This window comes from Podarcis bocagei, assembly GCF_964188305.1.
Source record: "Podarcis bocagei genome assembly, chromosome: 4".
In the NCBI taxonomy this organism is placed as follows: Eukaryota; Metazoa; Chordata; class Lepidosauria; order Squamata; family Lacertidae; genus Podarcis; species Podarcis bocagei.
The window spans coordinates 64,816,437-64,840,614 of NC_138128.1; the positions used below are offsets into that span (position 1 = coordinate 64,816,437).

The 24,178-nt window shown below is 42.5% G+C and overlaps 1 protein-coding gene across 2 annotated transcripts in view; it reads left to right on the forward strand.

Annotated features, from left to right (window-relative positions):
* ADGRA1 (adhesion G protein-coupled receptor A1) overlaps positions 1-23,821 on the forward strand; it is a 313,459-nt gene extending 289,638 nt beyond the window's left edge. For both annotated transcript variants that reach the window (XM_081189457.1, XM_081189458.1), the window contains 2 exons: positions 18,157-18,258; positions 21,764-23,821. In XM_081189457.1, the coding sequence (XP_081045583.1) occupies positions 18,157-18,258; positions 21,764-22,985 (1,324 nt within the window). In that variant the 3' untranslated portion in view covers positions 22,986-23,821. The remainder of the gene's footprint in view (positions 1-18,156; positions 18,259-21,763) is intronic.
* Positions 23,822-24,178: the final 357 nt, after the last annotated feature.

The window sequence follows — 24,178 nt, forward strand, 5'->3', positions numbered from 1 at the left end:
CTGGGTTAGCGTAGTCTGTAACCTGAAGCGTATGTAACCTGAAGCGTATGTAACCTGAGGTACCACTGTATTACTACTACTACTACCACCACCACTACTACTACTGCTATTGCTATTATTCTGCTATGGGTTCCATCAGTCACTCTAACTGAAGGACTTGCCTCCACTGCACAAAGCAATATGCCTCTGAATACCAGTTGCTGGAAACTGCAAGTGAGGAGAGCACTGTTGTCCTCAGGTCCCTCCTCCTGGCATCCCACAGGCATATATGAGAGCAGAAGGTTGGACTAGATGGGCCTTTGGCCTGATCCATCAGGACTCTTCTCATGCCCTTAATATTTCCACAGTGCAATGCCCCCACCACAAGCCTGGATCCCTACCTTGCCTCGGGAGGGACCTTTGTGCCATACAAGGGGGGAAGGGTGAAGGGAAAGGGAATGATGAGCACAACCATAAACTGTGCCACAGAACACCAAATCTGTTTCTCAAACATTGCTGCAGTGGCTTTTCTTTGCAAATCCTGTGTCTGCTTCCCATCTCTGGTGATCCTTCGGTTCCTATGCTAACCTTATTCACTTCCCTCTGCATCACAGCAAACATGTCCTTGATCTGTTTAAAATCCTGATTTGCTGCCCAGAGCTTAAGAGCTATGGAAGGTCCCCTAAAACACAACTGCACATGATCTTACATATATGGCTGTTGTAGTCCAGTCATCTATGTAGGTCACATGCAGTTTGGAGGAGGGGAACCTACTACAAAAAAATCGTGTTTCGTGAATAAATGTGCCAAATGCATTTTTATGCAGCATTTTTTTTTAAAAAAAGCAGAAGGATGCAGAAGGATGGACTTTATGAATAAATGCATGCAAAACCTGACAGACAGGAAATCTCACTCTGCTGATTATGGTTTGTACCATGTTTGCCAACTATCTTGAGCAGCTTCAACTTAAGCATGTTGGCTATGTCCAGAATGCACAAGGAAAGAAATCTCATTGAACTCACATAGCTCTGATATTTAAATGCTAACTTTGCTCTGTCTTTCACCTGTGATTTTCCCCCTATAATATAGTTTTCCTTATACGTTTGTCCAATTTGTAAATATTAAGAGCAATGGAACTGCACAGTAAATATTTCAAGCAGTTTTGACTTACTCCAAAAGGACCTTATTTTTTCAGGAACTAATTTATTATTGGATTAATTTCTCCCATATTATAGCTTAACAGATGTGTAACATCTGCAACTTTTTATGCAACCTAATTCAAGTGAGCATATATAAATTTCCCACAAGCTGGCTTCTCAGTGCTGGCCAAGATTTGTATAAATGAGCCTTTAATCCTTATGAAGGCAACTCGCAGCTTATGGGGGGGGGGTTAGAGAGAAGCCCCCAAAGTCCGTATTATGCTCAGCACAGAGCAAAATGTGTCCCTCTTTCTCCAGCATCCAGCTTGCTTCCAACTCACTCATACACAACTCTGGCTGTTGTTCTCCTATGTAGCACCTAGCTGAGGAGAGTGGAGGAAAAACCACCCATTAGCCTGGAGTGCACCATCATTTAGTTGTGACTCTTGTAACCTAGTTCATATTTTGGCGTGCTGGTGAGAACACTTAAGTAGCCAACCAAACCAGTACTTTAACAAAGGAACTGGCTTGGCAGGTTCATCAGCCTCTGCTACTGGACTCTATCCCTTGCTGTGTACAGGATCAAAGTCCTGGAAGGGATCCACAGAGACCATCAAGACTGATTCCCCCCAACTCATAGCAATGCACATTCCCCCCCCCACACACACACATTTTATGGTGTCTCCCTCACAATAAGCTATGGGAAGCCTGTGTGCATGTAGCAATGAAGGCATAGCAAAATAGTTCCTCATCCAAGGATCTTGTTTGTGTCTCGCAATATGATCTACTATTGCTCCTGGCAATGAGCTGCTATTGATAAAAAGGTAGAGCCTAGCTGAAGATACATTGTGAATTGTTGCACAGATATTTTAGTATTTTATTTAGTTGACATGTTGCGTGTTAAATCTTCCTGTTGCTTGCTGTATATCACCTTTACTGGGGTTTGCTTTAATCTCATCAGCCTACAAACTCTGCAGCAGCCTCTTTTTTCAACTGGCACTTGACCTTTGCTTAGTCCTCCATCACATAGTCTTCTCTCTCCCATCAACCTGTAACTTACCATGTTTATAAATCTATCCCATAAATCAGCAAGTGTATGCCAAGTCACCTTGCACATACTAAACAAAAAGTGAAGCAGCCAAAAATAAATTCACCTGAGAAATAGCGTGCAAAGCTCTGGCTCAGCTGTCTTTCCGGCAGGCTGTAAAATCTAGGCTTGAAAAAGAACTGAGCAAAAGAACCAGAGAAGTGTCCCAAATAATAAATCTAGCATTGTATTCAGGTTGTTCCTTTTCTCCTTCTGAGTATCTGGATTTAAGATGCTTACCGGGAGTTTGGTTGCAATCCCGAGATTACTACAAATGAATAGTGAGGTCAGAGGCAATGATAACTGTTCTTAGCAGCTAAAAGTCTTCATCTGTCCGTGCATGGATGAGCTTGCAGTTAGATAAAAGGTGATGTATTAGAATCGTGGCGTCAAAGGAAACAAATTGCAAATCAGCATGGATCATGTTGTTCTTGGAAAGTTTTGGGAATGAACCAGAATAATAAAGCCATTTTCTTTCTGTCGACTAAACATGCAGACAGGAATTCAGAACAGAAAGGGCAAGGCATATAGAGGCAAGACATATACTAATCTGTTGCCAGAATAGGAACAATGTAAATGCAGCTTTGGTGCTGGAACAGAAGACTAACCTTGAAGATGTGGGTCAGTATAAGGCTACTTTGAACCTACATGAACAAACAACTAGGAAGGGACATGAATGGGTCATATCTCTCTCTCTCTCTTCTCTCTCTCTCTCTCTCTTCTCTCTCTCACACCCACCCACCCACCCACAACACTTATTTATTTATTAACTTACTACTTTGGCGTTCTACTTCTTTGTTCAGAAATTTGTTTTTAATAACCCTAACTGAATTGATATTTTCCTTCCCTGGCATCTCCCTGTGACATCATCACCAGCTGGCATTGTTTACTTCAACCAGATTCCTGCTGGACTTCCTGAGGTGCAAAGTTTTTCAAACCCTGTGTTGTGACATTGTAGTATGACGGCTGCAGTGTGTCGGTGTGTCATGCGAATGCTCCTTGCATTCCTGCCAGGGGTGGAATGGGGTTAGTTTAACCTCCAGTTTGCTAGTAAAACTGAATTACCGTGTCACAAAATGATGCATGTCTAAAAAGTGTGTCACCAACATTATAAGTTTGGAAAGCTCTGTCCTAAGTTTTTGGTCTACTCTCACCTCTCACAAATCAAGACAGCTAGGATAGCAGTTCTCTAGCATTTGTGTGTGTGTTTTTAACTTAGATGCCACTTAATATAACAAATTTGTACAAATTGCACTAATTGCACTAATAAAATCGCAAGCCAAAAAGTAAGCGCATATTATCAAAATGCAGTAAAAAACAAACAATAAAATGTTAAACAAACATTAAAAGCAGAAATACTGAGCAGTGTGCTCTGAAAATTAAGTCTGGAAAAGCCTGGAAGTTGCAGTTCCTTAAGGTTGCCAAAGGTGCTGCTTCATCACAATAGATGTGATATAGAAACAAGTTAGAACTTGCCTTTGCTGGGAAAGGTACTGGGGAATTATATATTTTTCATAGTTGCAGTTCAATCACCATTGTATCGCTTTATGTTGGAATGGCAGCGCCTTTGAATTCTTTGCTGAGTGCCACAGTGCTGCATTGAAATTTCAATAAAAAGGTAATAGAAGAAGATTAATGTAAACTCAGAACATTTGAGTTGTAAAATCTTGTAGCTGCAACAAACCAAGTAGGTCATCAAATCTAACTCCTTGCTGTAAGGCAGGATATTGCACCCTTGAAGCCTTCTTTAATAGGTGAGTCTCTACAAGTCCTCCAAGACTTCAGGTTTTCTCGGCAGGACTAATCTTATGTGCAATTCCACACACTGTTGTTTTTCTTGCCCCATTTAAGTTTTCTATTTGATAGGCAAAGCTTTTGAAAATCAAAAATTCCTGGGCAGGTGGAATATTTATGAATGATGCATATAGTTAGGAATTTGTGCCCTGCGCCCCACTAGCAACAAGGTAAAAACTACATATATTTTATATATTTATCACATGTTACCCTTGGAACATAAATGTAAAGGAAAAGGGACCCCTGACCATTAGGTCCGTTGTGACCGACTCTGGGGTTGCAGCGCTCATCTCGCTTTATTGGCCGAGGGAGCCAGTGTACAGGGAGCTGGCCGAGGGAGCTGGTCATGTGGCCAGCATGACTAAGCCGCTTCTGGCAAACCAGAGCAGCGCATGGAAACACCGTTTACCTTCCCGCCGGAGCGGTACCTATTTATCTACTTGCACTTTGACGTGCTTTCGAACTGCTAGGTTGGCAGGAGCAGGGACCGAGCAACGGCAGCTCACCCCGTCACAGGGATTTGAACCGCCTACCTTCTGATCGGCAAGTCCTAGGCTCTGTGGTTTAACCCACAGCACCACCTGCATCCCTTGGAACATAGTGGGCTTTAAAAAACAAAAAGCAGTGTAAACTGCATTATCATTCAGTCAGCCAAAGCCAGTCATGATATACCCTTTACCCACCATAATGTTCAGTGTGCATCGTATGTGGTCAGAATACAGTATACCCACTGGCTCTTGCTGATTGGGCCAAAGTAATTGAAAACCTGCTGAAACAGCTGCAAATCTGATGGAACACAAGAGCAGCAGTAGTTCTGAACCCAGAGGGAAAGTTTCCAAATAAGCATTTCTGTTCAGGCTCCATTTGTTTGGCTGGGGGAAATTTCGTCTATATGACATTCTCTGGCAAACCTTCTAAAACATTCATAGAAGTAGATAGTGTATTAAGGTTGTCAGGATTAATTCTTGTTGTTTCCCTCGGAGCACTGTCAACAGAAAGAAAGAACCTTTGGGTAAGGCAAGGAGGCCAGCCATCATATCAGTGCCTCCAATCTTCTGTAGATATAATGAGTTACGGTACAAGAGATTTTCCATGGGTAGAATTTGGGGCAGTAGATAGAAAGGCTTGTCGCTGTTGTTGTTCTGTAGCATAAGCATATTTCCTTGGAAACCTATTGAATGGAAATATCTAACATTCTGGGCTGTTGTAAAGCTGAATGGTATTATCTTTTCTTTTCATCATTTTATATGTTCAGGGTGAGGAAGAATAAATATGTGTCAAGCCTATTCATCAGTTCAGAATTAGTTCAGGTGTACTCATGATATATATGTATGTAGGACTAGGATAAGGATTGTGTAATTCACAAGGGGCTTTGCGATTCAATAAGCTGATTTGTAAAAAGGCTTGATTTTCCAAGACAAGAAGCACTGAGTGAGTTGCTACGGTCTGCCACACACCTTTCCCCCCCTTTGCACTCACTGCTGCTCTTTTCCATATATTCTCAGTAAGACCTAGGCTGGTATCCAGTTATGGCATCCCTCTTTCACTTTGGACTTCAGCTTGTTCCAATAGGACTTACCTTTTTTCTTCCACCCCCCTGCACGCCTCCAAAATCAGTACCAGAACATTGTGGCAGCAGGGTTAGTTGTGGTGAGGACAAGGACTGCAGTGGCGAGGGTCAGAACATAGTGTTGATAATGCCAAGGTTGCAGGTTTGATCCCCATATGGGGAAGGGAGCTTTGGAAGTTTTGTGACTGTGAGCACCTCTAAGATTTGCATAAGAGAAAGAATTCTGCCAAGCACATCTTCTCCCATCACTACGGCAGCCCTATGACCTGGCCACTCTAATGGTGAAGCAGAGACTGAAAAGTAGTGTTGAAGTCTGATTTCAACATATCTATTTAATCTAAACATCCACTTCTTTGCCTGTAGGCTTCCAGTTTCTGGTAATATGCTTCATCATCCTTCAGATAGTTGCTTGTGACTATAACAATGCCATAATGTCTGCAATTTTATTTTATTTTTTCATATTTGAAAGAACCCGTGTTCATATTTGAATGTGACATTTCAGCTGGATTTCCTCTAGCTTCCATCTGCTACAGGGCAAACAAAACCCTTGTGAGCTCTCAGAGTGCTACAGGGGACATTGTGTTAAATGTCTTGCAGTCTCCATTTAAAACAATGAAGCAGCACCTGAGGCTTGGAAGAAGCACATGGTTTCGGTTTGAGAATCTAAGGATTATCACCGAGTCCAAGCAACCCAGAGGCAATCCATCTAAAATGTCACATGTGAATAAAAGTGTTTGGTTTTGTAGAATGATCATTGATGTCATTTTGTTTTTCATTTCTTTGGTAGTTTTAGAAATGCATTGGCCTGTAGAATTCAGTACCACACTGGGATATGTATCGAAAGCGAGAAATCCCGAGGCTAACTTACTTTTCTTAAATGCATAATAAAGACAAGCTTGTAGACTTCAGGAGGAGGCTTTTAAAATAATTTAATGACAGCAATGATAATGCCTAAAGAGGGTAGTGGGGAAGAAACTAGAAGGTGGGTGGTTGGAAAAATAAGGAACTGTACTGTTTAGGATAACAAGGGGGAAACCTGAATAAACTATGAAAAAATGTTGTGAAAGGTGTTGGTGGTGGGCGCAGCAGAGCTGTGGTTATGACAGTCTGGATCAGGGATTTAGGGACTGCAAGGCCAGCCCTTTTCATGAGTTAGATTGAGACTCTTGCCTCAGGCGGCAAGTGAGCTGGAATGGCCAAGAAGCACCCCTAACCCCCTATGCTATTTCTCATCACCAACACACTTAGGAAAGGCAGTTATCCAGCAACTGCCACCCTGTTTAATCCTGCTTGCCACATTGCTGTGGCTTCTTAATTTCAGTTGAGTCTCTGTTGCCACAGCTGCCTCTGCTCACTGTTGACTACTTGCAGCCAGGAGTGTGTTACCTCAATAAAGCTGTGATCACGTGAGGAAAAGGAGCAGAGTTGGTTACAACTGTGCAAATTACCGAGGAGCAGTTGGCAGACCTGTGCATCACTTTTCCCCCACAAGAAGAATTAAATGCTGTGACATTATTTGAGGACATCCCAGGGTTCTTCTTTGTTCTGCTTTCTGGCGAGGATGTTGCTTCTGTCTTTGAGGAGAGGCACTGTGGGAAGGGTTGAGAAGGTCCTGCTCTACCATTTACATTTGGCAAACTGATCTGATGTTGAGTGTGCGTATTACCACCAGAGTAAACTCTACTCTGCAACACACACTGTGAGGAACTGCCTTTGGAGAGAGTCCAGAAGCTTCCACTGGTGCAGAATACAGTACCTAGTTGCTTGCAGTGACCTAGCAACTGAAGTATATGACTTCAGTTCTGACACAATGGTTTCCATTGCACTTCCAGACTCAACTGAGAGTGCTGGTAAGTACCTTTAAATCCCAGACCAGCTTGGAACTAGCTTGTTTAAAAACTCAGCTGCATCCATTTGAACCTTCTCAACCTTTAAGATTGCCTATAGAAGCTCCACTTGCAGGCTGGTTGGCTGTTACAAGAAATGACTTTTCAGTGATGGCCCCATCATTATCAAACTCCCTTCTGTGGATCTCCCTTGCAGATTGTTGCTGAATGAACTGTGAAGACCTGGCTCTCTTTTTTACTTATTGAGACTGGTCCACTAAGCATACTTTAATCCCTATTGCTGTTTTAATTTTGCTTTTCTGTTTTTCTGTTGATGAAATAAACCGAGTTGTTACTCTTATTGTAAAATGTGTATATTATTGTTTTACTTTGTGTTATGATGTGAAATGCCTTGAGAAAGCTGTATAGCCCTGAAAGTCAGTTTACAGATAAACAAGTAAATATCAGGCTGAAGCAACTGTGCGTAAATAGCCAAAACTGACACAGAGTCACATATTCAACTTTTTGAGATGTTTGGTTTTATTTAACAGCCTGGAATGCAATGAGAACAACTTGAATCACATCCTATTTATCAACATGAATGGCAGAAGAAAAGTGGTCTGTGATTTGGAATTCCCCTGTCTCATAATGATTAAAGAAGGATGGTATTCAGTGACATGAAGGGACAGTGACATTTTTATTATTATTTTTGCACTGACACAGGGACAGACAGTGGAATGGTCTGCTGTCTGATGTTGCAGAGACCTCTCTAGGGTTGGATGGAAAGATTCGATCTATACTAGTTTTATACTTACACAAGGCATCAACGTTTTTGGAAAGCCTAATTGTTTGCAATTGAATGCAGTGGTTCATGGTGGTATGCAAACAGATTTTCTCTAGTGCAAGCATCTGTCAAATCCATCCGGTGAACTGGCTATTCTTATAGGTCTTATTGGAGATCTTGAATCATTTTAGCCAATCACTACTTATTTAGGGTGCAATCTGCCAAGGAACAAATGGGAGCTGTGCAGTAGCTCTGGTATTCTGTTGCAGAGTTTCTGTCCAAAATAAGATTGCATTTTCAGTGAAATTGCACCTTAAATACATTCCTGAATGTAGGTTTTTGTCTGTCCTTACACTCCCTTATAGATTATGAAATCTTTTATGAAGAACAACTGGTTTTGCTTCTCTCAAAGAGCAATGGGCAGTCAATTCTGCATACAAATCATTTTTGGTTTTTCATACTGTATCCTAGTACCTTCCTTCATCCAGTTAAAAACCCATAACCTCACCTGCTTCAGAGTTTTCTACTCCTTCGTGCTTCCCTCATATTTAAATATCTTATTTTCATTTTCTCCACAGGCATCACACAGAATTTTTCAGTCTAGGACTGCAATCCTTTGTAACAATGGTCCTTATATACATAGGATTGGGATGTAAATCTGTTCCCCCCCCCTCTCTTTACACAAATTTTCTTCTGAAACTGAAGTTCATCCTAGTCCAATTTCACATTTGCTGATGTTAATCTGTTAATTTAAGTAAGTTGTGCACAACAGGAATGATGTGGGGTTTAGATTATTTGCTTTAGAACTTGCCGTTATCTTATCTCTTGTCTTTTTCCTACAAGAAAGCTATTTCCTTCACAATCTTTTGTTTCTTCCTTTACTGCTTTTGAGTATTTTATTTTTCTTTCATTTGGGATTTCTCTTTTCCGTATATCTCAAAGTTGTTGTTGTTTTTCTTTCTCAATCCCTTAAGAGCTGTGGTAGTACAGTGAGGAATCATTCGTACAGCCTGTCATCTCCAGACAGTATTTTAATTTTCTTTTGGCAATGAGACAGGGCGGGCAGCGTGCTGGGCTGGATATCAATGCAGTGTAGCTCAGATACATTGAATGCATTCAACTTCACTCTGTACCATCTCTAGGATGTGTTTTCTCATGTGTAGCAAAGGGGCAGAAGAGCCACAGGGCTGGAGATGGCTATAATGAATAGCACATTTCGCTGTCCCATGCTTTCTAACACACCTGAGCAGTATCAATATTTGGCACATATGAAGCTCAGAATGAGGTACAGTGGTACCTCTGGTTACGTACTTAATTCGTTCCGGAGGTCCGTTCTTAACCTGAAACTGTTCTGAACCTGAAGCACCACTTTAGCTAATGGGGCCTCCCGTTGCTGCCGCACCGCTGGAGCACAATTTCTGTACTCATCCTGAAGCAAAGTTCTTAACCCGAGGTACTATTTCTGGGTTAGCGGAGTCTGTAACCTGAAACGTATATAACTTGAAGCATATGTAACCTGAGGTACCACTGTATTATTTCATTTAGCATGTTCAGAGCTCAAAGTAGGAAAATGTTTTTACATCTGAATGGGCTAGTTGCTTGTTGAATTCCTACCTCACCTCTTCCCACAGATTTGGTAATATGAAGGAATTCCAGCTCATTTTGGACAAATGTCTTAGTGGCTTCTGCACAGACTCAGACCTTGAGTGAAAATGGAGGATTTGTGTGTTCAGACGTTTAAACCTCCCCCTTAAATAAATCCAGACAAGACTCAAATTTTGGTTTGGTTTTTGGCAGAATTTAGGCCACGACTTTATTGATTACAGCAAATGAGTGGTTGCATAGCTCCACTCACTTTGACTTGTTCCCTGCACTGTTGCAGGTAGCGCTGACCCAGGGCACCAGTGTAGGTCAGCCTAGGGTAAACACCCGGATAGGTGGAAAGCTGGGAACAGGCTATGTCCACCACCCAGATGTCCCCCTGGACTCAGGCACAGGAACAACCCCCTCACAGGGTTGACCAAACCATTGAGTCCCTGGATTCCTTTAACAGAATACCCTTCACATAGAGATGGCGAGAGCATTCCCTCATCCTTATCACCTGAACCAGAGCCTATCCTCAACCTTACAAGTTGTGACGATTTGCTATGTGGAAGGCAAAACCCAAATGGCACCAGCCAATCAGCCAAGTGGGGAAATTCCTGTCGTTCCCCTGTACCAACAACAGACAACACATGATGGCATAGCAAGGTCAAGCGCACAACCCTAAAAGTAGGAAGAGGTGGGCGGGTGTTCCGATCCATGCCCCGAAAGAGGCAGCTCTGGGTCATGTGCATGGGTATATATAGGTCCCTTGATCCGTTTAGCCTGCGTCCCATTGGCCTGATTAAACCCTGCATCAAGGGACCTATCAACTGGGTGTTGTGGCTATGCAATCATACCCACCCACAAGACAGGGTTTGGTTGCCAGGTCTCACTGCAACATGTGCCCTCTTTCAGGGAGGACCCGATTTGCCCCTAAAGATATACTACGGATTGCCAAACACTAGTACGAAAAGGGTTTTAGAAATAATTCAACAATTTGGCCAGGTGGCTGGATTTAAGTTGAATAAGCAAAAAACTAAAGTCTTAGGGAAAAACCTAACAGATATGGAAAAGGAGAAATTTCAGGAGGAAACAGGTTTGACAGTGGTTAAGAAAGTCAAATACCTAGGGGTTTATTTAACACCTAAGAATGTTAATTTGTATAAGGACAATTATGAAAAATGTTGGTCAGAGATTAAAAAAGATCTAGAAATATGGTCAAATCTGAAACTGTCAATGTTAGGCCGAATTGCAGTAATTAAAATGAATGTATTGCCTAGAATGTTATTTTTGTTTCAGACCTTGCAGATTCTTGATAAGATGGAATGTTTTAAGAGGTGGCACAAAGACATTTCGAAATTTGTCTGGCAGGGCAAAAAGCCCCGAATTAAATTCAAAATACTGACTGACGCTAAAGAAAGAGGGGGTTTTGCCCTGCCGGACCTAAAATTGTACTATGAGGCAGCAGCGTTTTGCTGGCTGAAAGAATGGATGCTCCTCGAGAATACAGACATCTTGGATCTGGAAGGCTTCAATAATGCTTTTGGTTGGCATGCATATCTTTGGTATGACAAGGTTAACAGTACCTTTAAAAATCACATTGTTAGAAAAGCATTATTTAATGTCTGGATAAGATACAAAGACTTATTGGAAAATAAAACCCCTAGATGGGTGTCACCAGTGGAGGCTAAAGCAGTGAAGAAACTCAATATGGAGGTCGGATGGCCGAAGTATTGGGAAATTTTAGAACAGGATGGAGACAAGGTTAAACTACAAAGTCAGGAGAAATTGAAGCACAAAGTAGAAAATTGGTTTCAATTTCGCCAAATAATGGAAATTTTTAAACAGGATAGGAAAATCGGTTTCCAAGTGGAGAAATCAAAACTAGAGACCGAATTGCTAGAACCCAATACTAAGAATTTATCTAGAATGTATAACTTGCTGTTGAAATGGAACACACAGGATGAAACAGTTAAATCTGCTATGATTAAGTGGGCGCAGGATGTTGGACACAACATTATGTCAGATGACTGGGAATGGTTATGGAACACCGGTATCAAATTTACGGCATGTAATGCCTTAAAGGAAAACATTATGAAAATGGTATACAGGTGGTACATGACCCCAGTCAAGCTGGCAAAAATCTATCATTTGCCCGATAATAAATGTTGGAAATGTAAAGAGACTGAAGGTACTTTTTACCACCTTTGGTGGACATGCCCGAAGATAAAGGCCTTCTGGGAAATGATCTATAATGAAATGAAAAAGGTACTTAAATGTACATTTTCTAAAAAACCAGAGGCCTTTCTCTTGGGCATTGTCGGCCAATTGGTGACAAAGAAAGATAGAAATTTCTTTATGTATGCCACAACAGCAGCAAGAATACTCATCGCAAAGTATTGGAAGACACAAGATTTACCTACTCTGGAAGAATGGCAGATGAAAGTGATGGACTATATGACACTGGCTGAGATGACAGGCAGAATCCGTGACCAACGTAAAGAGATGGTGGAAGAAGAATGGAAAAAATTTAAGAGCTATCTTAAGGACTACTATAAGCTCAACGAATGTTAAAATGTTGTGGTTGCTAGAAGTAACAGGGTACAGGGATACAAGGTTAGATAATAAAGGAGGACTAAGACGACAGAGATTAGAAATTAACAACTGGGAGTTGCTAGTTCAAATATGGACACTGGGATGCAGAGAGGGGGGGTATGGGGAAGTCCAAGAAAAGAGGTTTATGAAAATATCTTTGAAAGTATTTTGTATGTTTGTTTTGTTTTGTGTTTGTTTGTTCTTCTTAAAAATGCTGTAAAACCAATAAAAATTTATTAAAAAAAAAAAAAAATAAAGATATACTACGGATTTTCCTTAGGCCTGCAGCAGGGGCATAAAAGGTTAAACTGCTCCTCCATGCCTGCTCTGATCTCATAACCCACCCATCCCCAGATAATGCAATCTTCATTTTAAAAAGTAGATAGGTAGCCGTGTTGGTCTGCCATAGTCAAAAAAGCCTTTTACACAAAATTGGACTCAGACCCCACACAAGAATACAAGAAAGAACTAAACAAGATTGTTAAGGAGCTACCCCCCCACATCCAAGAACAGATCCTCACCAACACACCAACAGAACCTCGACCAGGAACTTTCTATCTTCTACCCAAAATACACAAACCAGGAAATCCAGGACGCCCCATCATTTCAGGTATTGGCACTGTTACAGTGGGTGTCTCCGGTTATATGGACTCTGTTCTGAAACCATATGCCATCAATGCTCCCAGCTATGTACGTGACACCACAGATTTTCTGAGGAAAATACAATCTTTAAATAATCTTCCCAACAATACTATACTAGCTACTATGGATGTGGAATCTCTGTATACCAACATCCCACACAACGATGGTTTACAAGCTATAAGGAACACCATATCAGATAAAACCACAGCGGACCTTGCCACTAAACTCTGCCAATTTGTCCTTACCCACAACAACTTCAAATTCGGTGATGACCTGTTTCTTCAGATCAGCGGCACAGCAATGGGCACCCGCATGGCCCCACAGTATGCCAACATCTTCATGGCAGATTTAGAACAACGTTTTCTGAACTCCTACCCACTCAAACCTCTCTTGTACCTGCGATACATTGACGATATTTTTATCATCTGGACACATGGTCAACAGACCCTGGACACCTTTCACCAGAAATTTAATGATTTTCACCCCACAATCAACCTTACAATGAATCAATCTATGCAAGAAATACATTTTTTGGACACTACTATAAAAATACAGGATGGGCGCATAGACACCACCTTATACCGCAAACCAACTGACCGACAAACATATCTACATGCCTCTAGCTACCATCCCAAACATACCAAACAGTCCATTGTATATAGCCAGGCACTACGTTACAGCCGCATCTGTTCCAATTCTACAGACAGAGACTCTCACCTAAGGGATCTACAGCAAACCTTCTCAGAACTAAAATACCCAGCAGATGAAGTTAGACAACAGATCAACAGAGCCAGACTGATACCCAGAGAGAACTTGCTGCAAGACAGACCCAAAAAAGAAAATAACAGAACACCTCTAGTCATCACATACAGCTCCCAAGTTAAAACAGTACAACGCATCATCAGAGATCTACAACCTCTCCTGGACAATGACAGTTCTCTTTCTCAAGCTCTGGGAGGAAGACCTTTCATTCCCTACAGACAGCCACCCAATCTTAAACAACTCCTAACCCACAATAATACTACAACCAGACTTAACACAGACACTGGCACCAGAGCCTGCAATAAACCCAGATGCCAACTTTGCTGCCACATACACCCGGACAACACCATTACTGGCCCCAACAACATCACACATACCATCTCGGGACTATTTAATTGCTCATCGTCTAACATTGTGTATGCCATCAAATGCCAACAGTGTCCTTCAGCTCTCTATATTGGACAAACAGGCCAAACCTTACGCCAAAGAATAAACGGACATAAATCTGACATCAAGAATCACAGAACAGAGAAACCAGTAGGAGAACACTTCAATCTCCCAGGACATTCTATACAAGATCTCAAAGTAGCTGTTTTACTACAAAGGAATTTCAGAAATAGACTGGAAAGAGAAGCTGCTGAATTACAACTCATTACCAAACTTAAAACCATGAAAAGACCTGGACTGAACAAAGACATTGGATTCTTATCTCACTATACATGACTAAACCATTTCTCACCTTCCCACCCCTTGCCTTTTCCTGTAAGACCTATTACAGTCGTTAAGAGTCGTCAAGAGGCTCTCTCAGCTATCTGCCTATCTCCCATTCCCACCACCCTTCTGAGTAACACCCCTCCCCACCTTCTCACTATATAGAAGGATCTGGCAACTTCTGTTTCAGTGTATCTGAAGAAGTGTGCATGCACACGAAAGCTCATACCAAGAACTAACTTAGTTGGTCTTTAAGGTGCTACTGGAAGGAATTTTTTTATTTCATTTTAAAAAATGTACCTTAAATACAAATATGTATTTAACATGTTGTTTGGAATTAAACATAGCTTAGTATTTAGCTATGCAGGTGATCCTAGGGCATTGTTCATGAACCAGCTCCGCCATTTGAGTGGCTGTTTGGTATTTGGGACTCCCTGTAAGCTACTATATTGTTGCTGGCTTAAGTTGTTGGACCTTGCAGTTCTAGAAGGAAAGAAAATATAAAGTCAATCATACAAACATCAAGTCTTTCAATGTCTACATCTTAGAACTCCTCGTGTTTATTTTGGATTATAGAGACAGTAGCTAATTGGAAGTGCAATGTGGTATTTGAAAAGGTGTTTGACCGGGTGGTGTTCTCAGACTTTTGCATATGGAGAGGTGGTGTCCATTGTCATTTCTAATTTCATAACAATCTAAGCTGCAGTAATTTTATTTCTATCCCACTGTCTCTCCTAGGAGCTCAGAATGGCATAGATCATGGGTAGGCAAACTATGGCCCGGGGGCCGAATCCGGCCCAGTCGCCTTCTCAATCTGGCCCATGGACGGTCCGGAATCAGCTTGTTTTTACATGAGTAGAATGTGTCCTTTTATTTGAAATGCACCTCTGGGTTATTTGTGGGACATAGGAATTCTTTCAATTTTTTCCTTCAAAATATAGTCCAGCCCCCCACAAGGTCTGAGGGACAGTGGACTGGCCCCCTGCTGAAAAAGTTTATTGACCCCGGCATAGAACCTCACAACAACCCTTATCTTGTGATCCTTATTCCCCCCCCCCCAATATTGTATATTTTTAAAATGGAGGAATCTGGGTCCCTTACTATGGGGGGAAGCATCACCTGGCTATAAAACTGATTTCATTATTGTGAACTGGTTTGAGAACTAGTATAGTTTAAAAGTAGCATAGAAAGACTGAAAAATACATTTAAAAAATAAATAAATAGAGAACCATCACTAGGGTCTGGATGTGAGTGAAAGTACTAAAACCCCTTTACAAGCTGAAGCTTATAAAACAGCATTGTGTAACCTGGGTATTTTGGTGTCATGGCATCAAAGACTGTCACAACAGCTTTTTCTGTGGAAAGTGCTTTGGGGAGAATTCTGCTCAGATGTAGAATTCTCATCGGCTGTACTAAGCTGAATTTGGGGGAGTTACATTAGGATGGGTCTTTTTTATAAGAGACATTCCCTAGGAAACTGATTTAGCTTAATGATAGAGCGTGGTAATTATTTGCTGCTTAATTGTGACAATTTAACATACATTCCATGCACTTGGATGAATTTGGTTCGAAGAATTAAGCAAGTGGTATTTAACCAGTTAAGTGTGCGATATCATGTCCTTCACTATTTAATTTCATGCAAGTTGCAAAAGAATATTACTAGGAGGTGGAGCAGAGGGGCGGCAATGCAAAATGAGGAGAACAACGTGCAGGCAGTAATTCTTGTGCAGTCCATTAATCAGGTTCTTACAATAAGGTTACCAGATTTTTTTCAATTAATCCAGGGACACTTTTCAACTACAATGGATTTTGTATGGGACTGATCTGTAAATCCAGGGACTGTCCCCTGGAAATGGGGACGTCTGGTAACCTTATCTTACAAATCATCCTTGGATTCCATTTATGCTTCCTGCCACAACAGCAGCTTTTCTGAGAATCTGTCATTTACAACACAGGCTCAGTGACAAACATGTCCTTGTAAAATAATAATGGTTTAATGCTATGAGCTAGAGAGCAGTGCCCTGAAAGATGGACACCTATTAATTAGTCCCCTTCCTCTCAAAATTATAACATTGGCATACATTCAGAGACCCTGCCCAGGCTGCTGCTTGGACCTCAGGGGCCTGGCGGATGTCCCAGGTGGCTTGAAATCACTGCTCTAATTTCCATCTCACAATGCCATTCCAGGACATGGTGAAAGGAAAAGCCAAATGGTGGCTCCAAGCCAGATGGTATGTCGATAGCAACACTGCTGCCTCTGCCACTGCCACTGCCGCCACCACCACCATTGCAACCCACTAAACCCACTGGGACCCATCAGCATAAAGAGTGGGGAGAGGAGTGCCACCAGAGGACACATTGCTGAGACACCTGTCCAAACTGATCCTGATTTAATTTCATTAAGTATGTTATGGAATTACATGTTTGGACATGGTCTCAGAAAGAGCCTTACCTTAATAGAAGCAGGTTTCTGCAAACTATTTCCCATACCTTGATGCCCACAAAGGAAAACCCACAATTGATTGATTGATTGATTGATTGATTGATTGATTTGGGTCATTTTTTTCCAGCGCTTCAATCAAAAAGGCTCCCAGAAGCCCAAGAGTCCCTGCCCTCAGGTTTACAATCGAAAATACACAACACAAAAGAGGAAGAAAAAGAATGGGGAATAGGGAATTGGAAAAGGGCAGCAAATCTCAAAAGTTCTTATCTTGACTAAGTTGGGCTGGAGCCTCATGGAGCCAGTTTCTCCGCAGAACTGATGGAGTGGCTCTGCTTCCTATCTCTCCCTTTTGAGGAATGACTCTTTTTAACAACTGGCAGCTGGAGGGTTTCATTGTCGCCATCCTAAGTTCTAGCATGTGTAATGACATAATCAAGCAAGACTGCAACCTAGATCTTGTGCTTTCATTCAGTATTAAACATAATAACAGCTTAACTGGGAAATGGGAGATGTTCCCTAGCCCTGTTCTGTAAATGTCTGGGGTCTCAAGTCAAGTGCTTGGTGATTTTTCTGCCCCTAGATTAGGCCGCTGGAGGGAATACTTGGCTCCTTCTCCATAGCTCTGCTGAAGGTCATTAGTTCTCTAGGAAAGAATTCCTGACAACTAGAGGTGTTTGGAAAGATGCTGCCGAGTTAATGGCTATAAAAAAGAAGATTTCTTTGGTTTAATAGACCTTTCAGTTGTGTTTCTTTTCTTCATGCTCTTTCTTCCCTAGAGTTAAAAAACTACCTATGTAAATGTTGCAATGCTACCTGAGAAAATGAGATTACTCCAACGTTTTAGTTTGGCCACAGCTATTCAGAATAAAATGATTTTGTGTTCTGTATAAAAATGGAAAACCATAGCTATCATTCATACTTCCTTAAAATGTCTTCCATATTTAATATGGGTTTTTTAAAATTTACATGTAAGTGATAATTTTGCTTCTTGAACTCCAGTTTTTGAATGACATATCACAAAGATACTCCCAACGTTGTATTATAAAGATGAACACCTTGTTTCCTAAAACACTTTGTATGTTTTAATGTTCTTTTATTTCTAATTTTAATTTTAATGAGCATTTAAAGTTAATGACCTAAGTTACCTGGGCTTTTCTCACCGTTTCAAGCATGAAAAATCATTTTTATGAAGAATTCTATTCAACTGAAAATTCACCTGTCAAATATTATCTGTTAACAGGTTTTATCTGATTAGTGGAGGAGTTCCTTTTATTATATGTGGAATTACAGCGGCAATCAACATAAATAATTACGGGATAAAAAACTACGCAGAAGCGCAATTGTAAGTATTTCAGTAAGCTTTCAGGCTGTCATATTCTATCATCATTCCTGCTAATAGAGAACTTAGACGGTTGAGTGGTTATACGTTTGAAAGTGAAATGGGGCCACCCAAAAATATACTTAGGGGACGGCCTAGATATGCAGAAGTATATTCAGTTGTGATGTAAAAGAAAATCTGGGCTGGCTGGCTGAGGGGAAACAGCCTGACAAGTACATGTGGAGTCCCAGAATACTGATTGCTGTTGAGCCTCTATACATGGGGGGGGGGGACTTCTCAAGAAACTATAGAGAGAACATCTGAGCCACTAGATCTTTAGGGGTCAGGCCCTAACTACACATTACATTTTTAAAAAATACTAACCTCAGGGGCAGGCAAGGTGAGGGTATATAGTTGCAAGGAGGTAGGTTTTAATCTTTCCTCAGTGACATCCCTGAGGTAAATTGCCACCTCTCACACTGCCCTTGGCAGTAAGAGAAATGCACTCATTGGCACCTACAAGTAAACATCTCCAGTTCCCTGATACGGCTGCAAGGCCTGCAGTTAATGTATTGTGGAGTTAGACCAGGCAAAGGCAAACTCGGCCCTCCAGATGTTTTGAGACTACAATTCCCATCAACCCTGACCACTGGTCCTGTTAGCTAGGGATGATGGGAGTTGTAGTCCCAAAACATCTGGAGGGCCGAGTTTGCCTTTGCCTGAGTTAGACCTTCACCTTCAAAGACAATGTTGGGGTGGAAGTGGCCTGTTCCAGCCCTGTACAGTTTATAGAGAATATTCTGGAGGAGAAGGTTAAGGTTAGAGGGAGGAAGGTTTGTGATACAAGGTTAAAACAAACACACACACATGTCATTGTTGTTCAAGGATGTTTCAGGAGGAGGGGAAAGGAAGAGAGCAAGTGTAGTGGTTGAAAATTCAGCCTAGGGATTGGAAGAGCCACGTTCAAATCCTTATTAGTCACAAAGCTCCCCTTGGGTCATCTCTCTGTCCCAACTTAGCCTAACCTCCCATGTTTGCCACCTTACGCTCCTTGGAGATTTATGTAATACTGTAGAACATAAATGAACATATTACCTTGCCCAGAACAGTCTCCCACTAGTATAGCTATGGGCCTGAAACTGCCCTCTTTCCTCTTAGTGTCTGAACAGCATTGTAAGGTTCCTGCTCCAAGCTGGCTGGAGCACTGAGCAGAATCCTTTTTAGAGGAGTCCCCGCTTATACACAATATATTTGTATTTCTAATGAACTGTGATAGATAGCTTAATATTAATTAAGTGCCGCCTGAGCTGACTGGATTAAAGGCTGGTTTGCCACCTCCTTTGATTAAGGTTTTTTCTTTAAAAGAGTGGGGAAATATCGACATGTTGCTTTTGTCTGCTGCTCTTCAAGTAGCTGAGAGTAGCCTTGTAGCTTTATCAACAACCAAGGGAGGCTGCGAGGGCCACCCTGCGAGATTCACAGCCAAGGAATGATATGAAACTGGATTTCCTTCAGCTCAACTCAACACTCTAGACAGTGCATCACACCGGCGCTTTTCTGAATCTGGAAATCGCATAGAAAGAGCACAAGCTCCAGGCTGTGTGGCCTGATGTATGCTAAATTGCTTTTTAAACTTTATACCCCTCATTGTTTTCTTAGCCCCCAAGTATCAATTTTCTTCTTTTATAGAATTGTTTGCACATGGGCTCAACGACCCTTCAAACAGCAGATGGCTTCTCCTGGGCTTCTTGAGAGAAGGAGAGTAAGGAGAATGCCAATTAAAAGTTCATTTGCTAAAAATATACATGATTCAGAGCTCCAAACATGTACAAGGCTCAGTTGCATCGAGGTGCATGTCCCCAATCAGTGGACCACTGGCTTCTCATCAGCATTTTGTTCAGTGCTAACGATGCTGTGAAGGTCATGTATTTCAGTTCACACTCAAGCAGCCTTCACCAACCTGGTGCCCTCCAGATGTTTTTGTACAAAACAGCTGGAGGGCACTAGCTTGGCCATGGCTGTGCTAAAGCATTGGTGTAGAGTGCTCTTGTAATGCCTGGCATATAATCATTATACACATTTTTAACATGTAAGGAAATGAAAGCAAACCGCACTCTGACTTTATGAAAATGCTTTTAGTAAATTCCTTTTTTTAGAAACAAGACATTAGATGAGTGAAGAGCTCCGGCAGACTCCTCTAACCAGGGCGTTGGGGAGGGCTGCTACTCTGCAAATTCTATCATATTAAAACTTATTTATTTCAGCACATGTGATTAGACAATCACTTATAATCAACAGGGTATTAAAAGATCTCATTATTTATGTTCATAAATTTGCGAGAGACTTTCCCTTTGGCACTGTTGCAGAGGCTGTACTACTTTAGTTTAATCACTTTAATCACAGGCAATCAATACCAGATATCACAATGTGAGCAGAAAACCATGAAGCAGGTGGGGTGATAAAATTGCTTAGGAGAGAGAGAGTGTGTGTGTGCACTACAGATTAAGCAACAGCACAGTGGGTTGCGTGCCTTATTCATTTTTAATAACGTTACTACAAAAAACGTAGATGCCCCGACATTAGCGTGCTCTTTATGGAACTGATTTTTGAAGTGTCTCCTCTTGAAAATAGCAGCATCCTACCACTGGGGATTGCTCCAATATTCCTTGGCATAAATTGCATAGATCTTGATTTCTCTCCCCCCCCCCTTTTCTTTTAGGGATGCACACATGGATCCTGTGTTGTTTTTATTGGATGAAACTGTTGATAAGCATTTGAAAATACCTGGATAGTTTTGTGTGCCCAAGAGCATAGCATAGATTCAAAGGTGTGTTCTTTCCAAGTCCACCAAAGATATTTGGTCAGCCCAACTAGCTGTGCTGCATGATGAAAGAAGGTTACACCAGCATCCTCAGTAATGTAGAGGAGAGGCCTTGTGTACCTGAAGGAGCATCTCCACCCTCATCATTCAGCATTGACACTGAGGTCCAGCTCCGAGGGCCTTCTGGCAGTTCCCTCACTTCCAGGGTTCAAATCACCCACTCAGCCATGAACTTCATGGCGAATCACTTCTTCTCAGCCTAACCTACCTCACAGGGTTGTTGTGGGGATTGAATGAGGAAGGGGAAAACCATGTACACTGCCTTGGTCTCCTTGGAGAAAAAGGTGGGCTGTTAAGGCAATAAATAGAGGTGCAATACAATAATGCATCCCATCCATTCTAAGGCTATTGTATTATTTTCATGTTGCAGAAAATAAAACCTGGATTCAACTAACCTAGTGTACTACTGAAAGCCAGGCAAGGGCTCCTGCTAGCTCAATGGAACTTCCTCCACCCACCCAATCTGCTTTGTTAGGGGGCCGGTCAGGAGAACCCCCAGAACAGATGTGGGGAAGGGAATCAAGCATAAATGCTTGCAATAATGGAACAATCAGAAGAACGCATTCAATACTACTAATGTGATCAAAACTACTAATTTGATTTCTTTTTGTTTAAATCTATTCTCCCCCCCACCTCCCCCTTTTACAGTTGTTGGATGGCATGGGAGCCAAGTCTCGGTGCGTTTTATGGACCAGTTGCCTTCATTGTCCTGGTGACTTGTGTTTACTTCCTCTGCACGTACGTGCAACTGAGGCGTCACCCGGAGCGCAAATACGAGTTGAAAGAAAGGACGGAAGATCAGCAGAGGCTGGCAAGTCCCGAGGTTGGCCACAGCCACATCACCGATTCTGGATCTGTCTCCCAGGCGACATGCTCAATGATGTCTTCTTCCTTGTTGGAAAATGAGCACTCATTTAAGGCTCAGCTCCGAGCTGCGGCTTTCACTTTGTTCCTGTTTACCGCCACTTGGACCTTTGGTGCACTCGCTGTTTCCCAAGGACATTTCTTGGATATGATATTCAGCTGCCTCTATGGAGCATTTTGCGTTACCTTGGGGCTCTTCATCCTTATCCATCACTGTGCAAAGCGAGATGATGTCTGGCATTGCTGGTGGTCCTGCTGCCCATCTCGGAGAAACACATATTCAGTGCAAGTTAATGTCCGGCCAAAGGTTAACGTCAATGGGGAAAGCCAGGTCCATGTCCCGTGTCTCCAAGAATCGCCTTGCCCTGCTAAATCTGCTGTTTTTAATCACCCAGCTGCTAGCCACTGCAAACTTACAAATCTACAAGCTGTTCAAAACCACGTCAACTGCCTTTCACCCGTCACGCCGTGCTGTGCGAAAATGCACTGTGATCAGCTGCTGGAAGACGACGCTCACATTCATGTACACAGCGAGGGAACTTTCAGGCCCAACATGCACATCCACAGATGCCTGAAAAGCAGAACTAAGCCACGCTACTTCAGCCGGCATCGGTCTGCGGGGGAAAGAGAGTACGCTTACCACATTCCTTCCAGCGTTGATGGCAGCATCCACAGCTCACACACAGACAGTCCGCACAGTGCGCATGACGGCCAGACGGGCCACAGGCGGGCGTGTTGTGCGAAAAGCGACCCATATCCCACCATCAGTCAGCCGGAAAGCAGCGATGCAAGTACTGTGATCTACAGTTGTGCCGCGGTGCCAGAGAGCGAGACAGCGCACCATGCAGCTCATTTCGAGATGCACCCGCGGACCCAGTCCTTACCATTTAGCACAACCAGCCACAATGGGATTCTAAAGGGGAACCTGCACGAAGCCATGATCTACAGTTCAGACAGTACAGGAAATATCAAAACGGGGCCCTGGAAGAATGAAACTACTGTGTAGTTGGGCAGCCCAGCTCTTCTCCTTTTGCAGCTCAGACCATCTTAGGCTGCAATCCTATACACACCTGGGAAACGAGCGCCGTTGGACTCAATGAGGCTCACTTCTGAGTAGACATGCATAGGATTGCACCGTTAACCTTTTTTTCCTTCTAACCTGAGTAAGATTCTACATGTTTGCGTAGCGCATCAGTAAATTGTACAGGTTTCTCAACCTATTGTTTTCTTAATAAGAAGAGGCTTTTAAAAGTAGCAGTGGTTTTGAAATTATTTTTAAAAGAATTATGGGACATAGTTGTGGGGGCTGGGGGGTGTTGGAAAATAAACCTAGGGAGTAGAATACAAGGCAATATCCTTTGTTACCACTCACAGTAATGTTTTCCTTTCCTTTTATTTTATTATATATTTTTAACAATTCTGCATTAGCATCAGCCACTTTGAAATGCATATCAGCCTTTCCTTCGTCATTCTTATGGGGGGGGATGATTTTGGAAGTTACGATAGTGAAAGAGGAGGAGGAATTTCTAACCAGGTTTAACACAGCTCCTTAGACCTATGAAGACCACCTGTAGCATACGGCCTGTAAAATCATGTAGTGTACAGTCGCTGTTACGTCTCTCTTCTGCTGGAGAGGAATACTAGGTAACGTCCCTTGTTGACATCTATGGTGCTGTGTTGGTTGTTACTTCTTTTTGTTCCTTTTATTTTTATTTTGCATGACACACAGGTCGGGATAATACCATTTGCTGTTTTCTAGTGTTACCATGTGTGAAATGCAGGGGCAGGGGAACCAAAAACCTTATTGTAAAAGGCCGTGGCTATTCATGTTGGTATTGCTCTAGAGCAGTGTTTCCCAACCGGTGTTCCGCGGCACACTAGTGTGCCGTGAGACGTTGGCTGGTGTGCCGTGGGAGGGAGGCGGGCGAGTCGGGCGGTGAGAGGCGGCGGCGGCGAGGATCCACGTCGAGCCGGGGGCGGCTCCGCGGTGGTGGTGCCGAGGTTTCTCTCTCCATTCTCCCCTCACACACACACACAGGAAATAACACAGGATCAGCTGACAGGACCCAGCCAATGGGGCGGCGGCGGGGCAGCGCGTGCAAAAGGGAGGAGCGCGAGACAGCGGACGAGGAGGAGGCCGGCATGTCCGGGCAGCAGCAGCAACAACAGCAGCAGCAACTCCCGGCGACGGCTCCTCAA